The sequence below is a fragment of the Danio rerio genome, chromosome 16 (assembly GCF_052040795.2).
Source record: "Danio rerio strain M-AB ecotype USA chromosome 16, GRCz13ab, whole genome shotgun sequence".
Lineage (NCBI taxonomy): Eukaryota > Metazoa > Chordata > Actinopteri > Cypriniformes > Danionidae > Danio > Danio rerio.
In genome coordinates, this window is record NC_141036.1 from 32734891 (window position 1) to 32747607 (window position 12717).

General features: G+C 35.8%; 1 protein-coding gene and 1 pseudogene across 4 annotated transcripts in view; one reads left to right on the forward strand and one right to left on the reverse strand.

The window, feature by feature from the left end:
* The window catches only part of itga8 (integrin, alpha 8), a 143030-nt gene that overhangs the window by 87302 nt on the left and 43011 nt on the right, over window positions 1-12717 (forward strand). Inside the window, exons 18-22 of one of the 4 annotated variants that reach the window (XM_087287149.1) lie at window positions 70-207; window positions 3046-3113; window positions 3297-3444; window positions 8998-9697; window positions 9873-11875. In XM_087287149.1, the coding sequence (XP_087143275.1) occupies window positions 70-207; window positions 3046-3113; window positions 3297-3444; window positions 8998-9120 (477 nt within the window). In that variant the 3' untranslated portion in view covers window positions 9121-9697; window positions 9873-11875. Of the gene's footprint in view, window positions 1-69; window positions 208-3045; window positions 3114-3296; window positions 3445-8997; window positions 9698-9872; window positions 11876-12717 lie in introns of those variants that run through there. The other 3 variants (XM_087287150.1, XM_087287151.1, XM_087287148.1) reach the window with 3 other exon arrangements.
* LOC147840317 (uncharacterized) lies at window positions 4141-5425 on the reverse strand (annotated as a pseudogene).

Consider the following 12717-nt stretch of genomic DNA (forward strand, 5'->3'; position numbering starts at 1 on the left):
TATAAAGTGAATCTAACATGAGATCTTTTTCTCTCTGTTTTTGTTTCATCCTGCACTGTTTGTGTGTAGGATGAGGCCGAGTTCAGGGATAAACTGAGTCCTATCAGCGTGACACTGAACTACAGTCTGGACCAAAGCTCTCCTCCTGCTGGCCTACAGCTGCGGCCTGTGTTGGATCACTACAGCAAGACCTTCCACCACGAGCAGGTTCACATTCAGTGTTTAGTGCTAATCATTATTAGGTATCATAAAACATCAACAGCTGGTTACATAGAGTATTGCAAACTTTTTCTTTTGTATTTATTTTTTGTTTTATAATGTTTAGACATGCAAATAAGCCATACATTTCAACCACAAAAATCTTCAGATTTCTGTGCTATATGTTGTTTATATATTATGAACCTACACTGGTCTCACGGTCGGTTCGGTTATGATTATCATGCCATTGATTTAGTTCAATTCAATATCTCGGTGCATCACAGTGCATTGACGATGCTTTTCATACAGAATTTTATATTTTACTTCACAGCACAGCGATTCTTGCATTAAAATTCATAAATGTATTCAAATATTATTTGTAATAAAATTTTGACCTTTAATACAAACAGTTAGATATATAAACTGTACCTTTAAAAACATGCACAGAACAACATTACCATTTATAGCAAATAAACTAATATAAATATCCCCTTTGATTGGTCACACGCTCAACAGAAAGGGCTGCGATTGGCTCTGATCTGGCGCTGTTCACCAATGAGTATGACACTAATAAACGGCAGCAGCGATCACAGCTGATCCATGATAGACACGGAGGAGAAAACTCGCTCTCCAGACACGCTTGTGTCTGTTTCCAGAAGTATCTCTGTAACATCCGTGAGGAGAGGAAAAGATTTCTAATGTCAGCAGGTCAAATGTCCACAGTGAGAGAGAGAGAGAGAGAGAGAGAGAGAGAGAGAGAGAGAGAGAGAGAGAGAGAGAGAGAGAGAGAGAGAGAGAGAGAGAGAGAGAGAGAGAGAGAGAGAGAGAGAGAGAGAGAGAGAGAGAGAGAGAGAGAGAGAGAGAGAGAGAGAGAGAGAGAGAGAAAAATGGAGTTCACTTTCATTTTCTCCACAGCAGTGAAATAGGGGCTTCTGCTGTAACTTCAGTGTCAGTGAAAAACTGTCCAGCAAACACACACACACAGTGAATTGTGCCGAGTTTCTGCACTTTTAAGTAGTTGGAGTGTTTTAATTACTCACATCCGCCTCCCTCGCAATAGTAAGCTACCGCAATATAGCGCATATGAGACAAATGAAGTCAGTACATAATAACTGGTTATAGTCTATTACTCAACCGATACCAAAATGTCTGCATCGTCATCGCACAGAAGAAACAACTAATTTTGACACCCCTAATATATATATTACATATAATCCATATAATAAGCCTCCAGAACAAAATTAAAACTATCAGAAGAGGTCGACTTTCTGAGGCAAAGACACAGAATTTGATGACAATTGCCTCTGCATCAGTCTCCCTTGATGCGCTTGATTACGCACAGGCAAACACCCAGTTCAGGTTGACGCAGGAGGAAGATATAAGTTAAGGCAGATAGGAGTTTTTGTTCGTTTGTCAAATAAGTAATTGAACAATTTAGTCTGTATGCTCGTCGTGCAATTTCATTATTAAAATATAAATGAAAACAGGGATTAGAAAATATGCTAATTATATGACAGTCAATAACAGGTCATGACAGAATTTTTACAACCCTCTCCGTCAAAATGACAGACAATGAGAAAGTGTGTCGCGATATATATATAAACTTATTTCATAAATGACTAATTACATACATAGTTTTAGAAATAACTGTACACATAACTGTACATATTACATAAATAACTGTAAATAACTAATTTACTTTTTTTTTTTATTAAACATTGTGTACAGGGTCCCATGGGTTTATATTAGAAGGTCTAATTCAGACATTGAAAGTCAAGGAATTTCATATATTTTTGTCCAAGTCATAGAATATCACAAATAGATTTTTGTTTGCATCTTTTTTAGCACATTGTTTCATGTTTTACTGTTATGTCAAGCTATTTTTCACTGCCATTTACAGGTTTCTTTTCCTTTTGTCAACTAGCAAATGCAGTCACCAGGCTGTACCTGTTAAAATACTGTTTGCAGCTGTATGTGCTCAACCAGTTGTGACTAGATTTTGCATGGGAAAAAATATGATTATTGCAGCCTAAATGATTTAGCGAAGACTTTTCTAAAAATATATGATAATATTTGTGGCAATTCTTTGTGTTTTGCTGTTTCATTACTTTTTGACCACAATAACCAATGTTTTCTAAATTTATGAGCACTTTTCATGCATGAATTTAATAGATGTTTCATAAATGATATTTAAAAAAAAAACAATACAGATGTCGCAGAAGAAATGTGAACAATAAAATCACAATTTTGCTTTATTTAGCGATCCCAGAATCACACAATTCTGCAGGGACTGCTCAACACAACATCTGCATGTTGTTCTGTTCATTACGGGTCATGTAAATTCTGCTTTTTAGTCAGGGAAGGTCGGGGAAAAGTCAGAGAGTATATATATATATATATATATATATATATATATATATATATATATATATATATATATATATATATATATATATATATATATATATATATATATATATATATATATATATATATATATATTTGAGGCATATTATATGTGAACAAATCCCTCAGTGGAAACCATCAGAATGTAGATATGTAGAAAACTGTCAGGTTTGGTGCTACTAAAGTGAAGAAAATGGCCTTATGCATTGAAATTGTAATGTACAGACACAAATGGATAATGTGACAAAAGTATCACTTAAAATGCTTTCCTGACATTAGACTTCATGAAAAAACACTGTGAAAATCTCAAAATCGACAGGTGCATGTGTTTTTATTCTTACAGTGTCTCACCTGAGGTATAAAAAAAACATACAGTATGTTAAATTCCTTGAACAAGCATAAAAAACAGAAAGAAAAAATCTATTTTTCCATTCCTCTTAGGCAAACATCCTGTTGGACTGTGGAGAAGACAACATGTGCATCCCAGATCTCAAACTCTCTGCTAAAATGTGAGTCTGAGAGTCTGTTGTGTTCATATATGTGCCACTGAGCATTGTTTACATACTTGTTGTAATTTATGTCCTGTGTTGTATCATGCATCCTTTGTTTATGTTTTAACCACATGCTGTTCTCTCATCTGTATCTAAACGTCAAGTGATTTTAAATACAGCTTTCCTTATGTTTCTGTATAGGGACCGGACTGAGCTTATAATCGGGGATGACAACTTGCTGATGTTGACTATTAATGCAGCCAATGAGGGTGAGGGGGCGTATGAGGCGGAGCTTCACGTGACCCTCCCACCAGAGGCAGATTATATAGGTGTGGAGCGTAGGCGTGAGGTAAAAAACTACACTCTGTCCTTATTTACATGTATGTGTATCTTGCCATCACTGTGTTTTGCAGATATGTTTGCAGATGTGGCTCTGGGTGGGCGAAGTTAATAAATAGTCAGTGAAATTTTTTTGCATGATGTCTTTCATTTATAGTGAATCTGATTGTGAGAGGTTTATTTTAGTCTCAGACTTGATCACTGCTGTGTTTAGAATAGATTGTGACTCACTCACTGGATCCTCTATCCAGGAAAACTGATTATGCAGAAGTTTATTTTGCTTAACTGGTTTACCCTTTAGTTTATACAGTGTATATAAACACTGCACATGTGTTAAATATAGTTATTAGAAGCTATCTGTCGGTCTGTCTATCTATTGTTCTATCATTTGATCTATCGCTCTATCATTCTATTGCTCTATCTGTCGTCCTATTAATCAATCTATCATTCTATTATTCTATTAATCATTCTATCTGTCTATCATTCCATCAATGTATTATTCTATGAATTAGATACATAATTCATAGAATAATACATTGATGGAATGATAGACAGTCTGTCTGTCTGTCTGTCTGTCTGTCTGTCTGTCTGTCTAATCTGTGAGTCTATCTATCTATCTATCTATCTATCTATCTATCTATCTATCTATCTATCTATCTATCTATCTATCTATCTATCTATCTATCTATCTATCTATCTATTTATGTCATCTGTCTGTTTGTCTGTCTGTCTGTCCCTCTGTCCGTCCATCTGTCCGTTCGTCTGTCTAACTGTCTGTCTGTCTGTCTGTCTGTCTGTCTGTCTATCTAATCCGTCTTTCTATCTGTCGGTCTGTCTAATCTATCTATCTATCTATCTATCTATCTATCTATCTATCTATCTATCTATCTGTCTGTCTGTCTGTCTGTCTGTCTGTCTGTCTGTCTGTCTGTCTGTCTGTCTGTCTGTCTGTCCGTTCATCTAACTGTCTGTCCGTTCGTCTAACTGTCTGCCTGTCTGTCCGTCTGTCCGTCTGTCCGTCCGTCCGTCCATCTGTCTGTCTATCTAACTGTCTGTCTGTCTGTCTGTCTGTCTGTCCGTCTGTCTAACTGTCTGTCTGTCTGTCTGTCTGTCTATCTAATCCGTCTTTCTATCTGTCGGTCTGTCTAATCTGTCTATCTATCTATCTATCTATCTATCTATCTATCTATCTATCTATCTATCTGTCTGTCTGTCTGTCTGTCTGTCTGTCTGTCTGTCTGTCTGTCTGTCTGTCCGTCCGTCCGTCCGTCCGTCCGTCCGTCCGTCCGTCCGTCCGTCCGTCCGTCCGTCCGTCCGTCCGTCCGTCCGTCCGTCCGTCCGTCCGTCCGTCCGTCCGTCCGTCCGTCCGTCCGTCCGTCCGTCCGTCCGTCCGTCCGTCCGTCTGTCTAACTGTTTGTCTGTCCGTCTGTCTGTCTGTCCGTTCATCTAACTGTCTGTCCGTTCGTCTAACTGTATGCCTGTCTGTCCGTCTGTCCGTCCGTCTATCTGTCTGTCTATCTAATTGTCTGTCTGTCTGTCTGTCTGTCTGTCCGTCTGTCCGTCTGTATGTCTGTCTGTCTGTCCGTTCGTCTGTCTAACTGTCTGTCTGTTTGTCTGTTTGTCTGTCTGTCTGTCTAATCTTTCTGTCTGTCTGTCTTTCTGTCTATCTAACTAATTTCTAATATCTATTTTGGTTGTTTTGTCTATCCTTCTATCAGTGTATAGTGTTGTATGTGTTGTTCCATCCATCTCTCTGTCATCTTTTCGGTGTATGGTTCTTTCCATCTCTCCTGTTTGCATGCACATCTACAATACATGAATAGTTCTTAAAATTTTATGACATTTCTCTGGGTTTTGACATAGTTAAATGTAAGCTCAGCTCTTGTGAAATATCAGATGTACTAAACAGCTTTAAATCCGTGCGTGATGAAATGCTAAATCTGTAATCCACTCTGATACAGAGTTGAAAACACAAACATGAGCGCCGCCATGGCTTTGATGTAGTAATGAAGCAGGAATGCAGTGAATGTTGATCTAATTATGCCTGAAGTTTTTTATTAAACACTCAAAAAAAACAAGTTTCATGTCTCTGTAACGCATGCTCAAGCATTGATTTATTCTTATACAGTTCTATGGAACTAGATTTGTGGCAATAAAAAAATTAACATAAATTAATTAAAAACAAACGACTGTAACGTTTGCAGAAACCATCAAAATACACGAATGAAGAAAATAATAATAAAAAGTAACATGCTCTTTAGATATCTTTCAATTATCAAAGGTTTATGTTCATTTATATTCACAATTTTTTTACAAATTTCCATTTTCTTTACTGGTGCAAGCCTATTGGACAGATATACCATCAGCCTGCTCTGATTTGCTACTTCTACAGTACAAGGACTTATCTTCATTCATATCTTCTCCTGTCATTGGGTCACTCCATCATCTCTGCAAACACACTGGCGCGTTGTGGCACAGACCGCAAACTATCAGATCGCGCTCTGTCTGTCAGTTATGAGTTTAACAGATGCAGTGAATAGCTGGTAATTGCAGGGCATGTTTGAGAGTGGCTCTTAATGCAATTTGCACAAGTGCATTAGTCGCTCTTCTGGGAACCGACTGGTTACGGTTTGACTCTGTTTTGGGGAGAGGAAGTGGTTGCAAAGGAGGGAGATGAAGGAAAAGAGAGAATGATGTAGGGGGTAGAGGAGTTGACAGGGCGAGGGCCTCAGGGATGTATGGTGCGATTACTATCAGAGAATTCATCATGTTCTTTCTCTCCTTCATTTCCTTTTGTCCGTCCCTCCCTTAAATCCTCCAGAGGCTTGTTTTCACTGTGTTATGTTAGTTGTTGACAGGGTTTATTGTTTTTGTTTTTAGGTTTTGTTTTTAATGATGTTATGCACCTGTATTATTCATTTTTTGTTAAGTTTTTTTATTTTATATATGTTTTATTTCTTTCATTTTGTTGTTAATTATATTTTTAAATGCATTTTTTATTTTCTGTTATGATAACTTTTGATTATTCAAATAAATTTGATTTATTTGTTTAAATTAATTTTTTTAATATATCTAAATTGAATGGGATAATATTAGTTTTTACACCAAATTCATTCATTCATTTTCTTGTCGGCTTAGTCCCTTTATTAATCCAGGGTCGCCACAGTGGAATAAACCACCAACTTATCCCGCATGTTTTTAAGCAGCGGATGCCCTTCCAGCCGCAACCCATCTCTGGGAAATACACCAAATTTATAAAATAAAAATGCTATTTTATTTATTTTAGCGTTTTCTTTTTGTTTTATTTTTAATTAATAACAATATTTATTATTATGGAAGCAAACTTGACTATTTTATTTAGTTACATTTTCTATTTATTTTTTCTCATAATCTGTAAAAATCTTTATCAAAATATCAAATCTTATATGTATTTGTATGTATATATATGTATGTATATATATGTATATATATATATATATATATATATATATATATATATATATATATATATATATATATGTATGTATGTATGTATATCTATATCTCATCACATTATATTGTTTTTTTATGGCCCTTTTATGTAAAACACTATTAAAAATGCAATTGTGTATAAGATGTTCTATTTAAATAAGTTTTATCCATAATTTAGTTTTATTATCTGGGTGTATTTATTTTTATTTAATTACTTTTATTTTAAAAGTTATAAAGGCATGTGTAAATGTAAATGAAAGAATTAATAATGTAAACTTTTATAGCCAGTCAAAAATAGTGGCCTGTGTTTGATTTGTATGCAAGAACATCTTCTCTTTTTTGTCTGCAGATCATATGATAAATATTTTAAAATGTAATATAAACATATAATATTTCAACTTGTTTTAAGGATCATCTTAAATATGCATGCAATATAACTGTTAATACATTTCAGCATTACTTTGATATAAATTAAATACTGAGCAGGGCACACGAATGGACATAAAGCTTAGTTATTTAAGGCAGGGCAAGGCAAGGCAAGTTTATTTATATAGCACATTTCATACACAGTGGCAATTCAAAGTGCTTAACATAAACAGGAATAAAAGAGACTAGTATAAAAAATAAAAACAAATAAGAAAAGTAATCAAAAACAGATTAAAACAGGTTTTAAGAGATTGAAAAACAAAAAAGACTTAGGGCTCTATTTTGACTGTCCATGTGCAAAGCGAAAAGCACAGGGCGCAAACGCATTCAGGGCATGTCAGAATCCACTTTTGCTATTTTCAGGACGGGAAAATCCGCTTTGCACCGGGGCGCATGGTCTAAAAGGGTTGAGTTTATTTTCTTAATGAGTTATAGGTGTGTTTTGAGAATGAACCAATCGGAGTCTCATCTCCTATTCCCTCTAAGAGCCAGTTGCGTCGCATCATAAGCGCGTTTGCTATTTACATGACGTAAAGTAATACGTGAGTGGAAAAACTGAGCATTTCACTAGCAAGAAAACCGTTAAACAGAGTATCTGCAGCACGAGAATGAGAGATAAGGCATTTCATAATTCACTTTCACTCTCGTGTATAGGGAAACCTTGTACGCACAGAGATCAATTAGCCTATAAAAAATCCATTTCGTTTGTTAAGCGCAAAGATTTGTTTCAAAGCTATTTCTAAATTCAGTTCTAATTTCCAGCAAACAAATAAATGAACAATAATAACGAAGTGTGGTCAAAATACTAAGTTACACAGTATATCTTAATACACATGCTTGGCTCCATATGGTCTAAAACCTGCAGGTGGACAAATCTAAGCTTGTTTTTAATAAAACAAATATAAATATGGATATGATAAATCATAGTGCTAATAATAATAACATTATACAAAAGCAAATTGAATGAACTGAAAAAGCCTACTGAGATGAAAAAGGATTCAAGGCAGTGGTTTTTAAATTTATGTAGGCTAGAAAATAATATGTTTTGTAATATTATAATCCTTTACATTTCTATCCTTTATATATTCTTATTATATCCTATATATTTATCCTTAATATTTAAATTCTTTTTCATGTGTAAAGATATTTGCGTATTGCTCTACATCTTGTGCGTATTAAGCAGTGTGTAAGCGAGGCCCACTCTGCGCCAGACTTTAGACCGGCTTTGTTCTGGTCTAAAGAACGGACTATTACAGTTTCTCAAAATAGCAACGCGCCAGCAACGCGCCAAAACACGCTTGCTTTTTTAGACCAGAACGCCTATGGGAGCACATATGAGGGCAAATACATTTACTATTTAAACAGCGTGGCGTAAAATGTCAAAACGACTCTTGCGCCGAGCTGAAACTAGCAAATAACAATTGCATCGCGCCTTGCGCCACATTGCGCCGGGTGTATGATAGGGCCCATAATACTGTGATCTGTCAGATGAAGCACAGTGCTCATTCAGTAAAGGCACAGCTAAACAGATGTGTTTTCAGTCTTGATTTAAACTTGCCTTATGTTGGAGCACATCTGATTATTTCTGGAAGCTGATTACAGTAGATGCTTATAGCAGATGCTAAAACAAGAATGATGGGCTGACATATCTCTCTTTCTCTGTCAGGATCTTCAGCGGCTGAACTGTGAACACAGGACGGAGAATGACACCAGGATTGTGGTGTGTGATCTGGGGAACCCAATGGTTGCTGATACAAATGTAAGAGCCATGTCATACAAACACCACTGAATTCAGATATAAAAAAACCTAAAGGAATGAAAGTAACATGAGTTTGATTGACCAATGCTTTGAAAATGTGTGCAACATTCCTACATTATGGACATACATAATGTACTTTACTGCATTACAGTGACGGTAACAAACCTCAGTATAGGTACTCAAGTGACTGATAGAGTTTCTTCTAAATGTCTGAAACCAGATGTGTTATTATTCACATAGAAACTATAAACCTTTCAACAGCCTAACTGCGTGTAAGTAAGAGCAATAGCAAAGGAATTACTTTTCTTGTACAACCACTATGACAAAAGATCATGTAGAAGGAAAATACGTGCAGCATATTCTTCACATTGGCTTCTGCAACATATAAATTTGCCTTGTGTTGAGTTTGTACTGTTGTGTGATTGCATGTTTTACTCTAGCATGTTGTGAGAGCTTGAATCCTTCAGTGTGTTAAGCAGGACAGACAGAAGAGGATTTCAGGAGGGTGACAAAATGTAGGACAGCATGTCAGTTTACTGAGATGTCAGTTCCTACATGAGACACCTGCAGATGCATCATACACACTCACTCATATACTTTTGTAATTGTTTTTTGAGCACTCAAAACAGTCTTCGCTGCACCCTGCAGCTTGGTGACGTACTGGAACAGATCCACTACGCAATGGACAATTGCCTACACCTCCCCCTACCCTAAACCCAACCGTCACAGTAGCATGGGTGTTACCTTAGTGGGCGATACAAATGTTCACTATGTTCACTTAGACTGTTTTGAGTGCTCGCAAAACAAGTACAAATGTATATGAGTGCATGTGTATGATGCATCTGCAGGTGTCTCATGTAGGAACTGAGATCTGAGTAAACTGACAGCATTGCTAAATATCAAGCTATTAAATGACTGAGTATGACTGAAATGACTTGCCTTAAAGGGACTATGTTATACCTGAATGCACACAGACTTATGGGGACTTGTGTCACCCCAGGGACTTAAATTGAGATCCTCATGAGTAAATCTGCTCATACATCATACATTTTGAAAATGTAAAACTGCAGAATGTTTCTCTGTGGGTTTGGATGAAAAGTAGAGAGATAGAATATGCAGTCTGTCCAGTATAAAAATCAGAAATATTAGCCCCCTTGTTTATTTTTCCCCCAATTTCTGTTTAACAGAGAGATTTCTTCAACACATTTCTAAACATAATAGTTTTAATAACTCATCTCTAATAACTGATTTATTTTATCTTTGCCATGATGACAGTAAATAATTTTTGACTAGATATTTTTCAAGACACTTCTATACAGCTTAAAGTGACATTTAAGGGCTTAACTAGGTTAACTAGGCAGGTTAGGGCAATTAGGCAAGTTAATGTATAATGATGTTTTGTTCTGTAGACTATCGTAAAAAATATAACTAAAAGGGGCTAATAATTTTGACCCTTAAATGTTTTGTTTTTTTTTAATTAAAAACTGCTTTTATTCTAGCCAAAATAAAACAAATGAAACTTTTTTCCTGAAGAAAAAATATTATCAGACATACTGTGAAAAAAAAAATCCTTGCTCTGTTAAACATCTTTAACAGAAATATAAAAAAAAATCAAAAGGGGCTAATAATAAACTGTATGTAAAGTCCTCACAAGGATAGCTAACCAGACAAACTTGTGTGTGCATGTGTGTACTCGCTTCCTCACTAATCCAGATGTTTTGGGACTGCTTGCTTACTGGCCCCACGGACTCTTGGGAATGTGGCTGTTGTACAGTTGTGTTCATTCATGTGCCATTAAGGACACATATACTACACCCCGCTGGTGTGTCTGTGTGTGTGTGTTCACTGAAGAGAAACACGCAGCCCTTACATATTTTTTCTTACCTTGATTTTCTCTTGAGCGTTTCTCTGTCAGGTTGATGTTGAACATTGTTAATGAGAGCCTGGAAAACAAAACAGCGGGTAGAGAGAAAAAGTAGGATGATGGAGTGTGTGTGTGAAGGGAGGCTGTAAACACATTGGGACAGAGTTTGAGGTTCAGTCTAAACATGCTCTCCATCTATTTACTAATCACCATGACAACCCGTCTCCAGCCATCCCAAATATCTCGGCCTGGGGTGCAATTAGAAGAGTTGCAAAACTTGAGCCATCATGACACACGCTCAACACAACATCCCGGCCTGCATCATTCATCAATATATATAACTGAAGACAAAATTATTCATTCATTCATTTTCTTTTCGGCTTAGTCCCTATATTAATCTGGGGTCACCATAGCGGAATGAACTACCAAATTTGTACAGCATATGTTTTATGCCCTTCCAGCTGCAACCCATCACTGGGAAACACATATACAAGACAAAATTATTTGATTTATATTTAAGTTCTTTTTTTTTTTATATTTTCCAAATGATCTTTACCAGAGAGGAGATTTTTAAACATAATAGTTTAAGTTACTAATTTTAATAACCTATTTTGCAGCACAATGGCTCAGTGGTTAGTACTGTCTTCTCACAGCAAGGCCTCGCTGGTTCGAGTCCCTGCTGGGCATTTCTGTGTGCATTTAGCTTGTTCTTTCTGTGTTCGGCTGGGTTTCCGCCTGGTGTTTGATTTCCCCTAATCCAAAATAAAATAGGTAAATTGGGTATACAACAATAGCTGTAGTGTTTTAGTGCTTCTATTAATGTGTAAGTGTATGAGTGTTTTTAAGTATTTGGTTGTGGCTGGAAGAGCATCCGCTGAAATTTAAAAACATCATTAGACAACAGTAATTTTTTCTTCTGCCAATTAAAAAAAAAACTCTCAAGGGCGCAAATAGTATTGACTTTTAATTGTTTTATTATTGTTATTATTATTATTATTATTATTATTATTATTATTATAGCCAAACTAAAGGATTTAAGATGATTATAAAAGGAAATCTTGTCAAATTAGTTAAAAAAAAAACGTTTTTCTTTGCTCTGTTAAACATCCCTTTAAATTAAAATTTCCTAAGAATTCTACTTATTTTGTCTTCAACTGTGTACAGTGTACATACACATACACTCTAAAACGTACAGGGATCCTGGGTCTGACTAAATCATCTGTGTATTAAAAGAATACTTCACACAGAAATAAAAAGAAAAAATCTTTAACTTATGTACCTTCAGGCAATTCAACATGAAGGTGAAGTTTTTGCCTTTTGGAATCTTCTGTAAAATGCAAGTCAACAGCTGTTGGCACTTAGAGACTCGAAACTATGCAAAAACACAGTTAATACCTGTGGCTTCTCATGATATGTTGAGGTCTTGTTAAGAGAAACAATTAGTCTGTGCAAGAAACTAACATTATAACTTTATTGCACGGCCTTAGCAAATGACCTGAGCTTATTCATGACAGTCTAGAATGTTCATAATGACATACAGTACTCAACAATTTTAGTGGATTAGAAACTTGTCGACCAAAATGTTGTCCTAAAACTATACAACAATTCCCGTTCTTGACTTGACCATTTTAAAAAAACTATTTTAACCCACTTCAAATGTTGACTACTGTATATCACTCATTGTGCATCTGTGGAAAGTCAATCTTCCCAATTGCATACAAAATATTACTCACGGAAAGAAATAGAGCAAATATATTTACTCA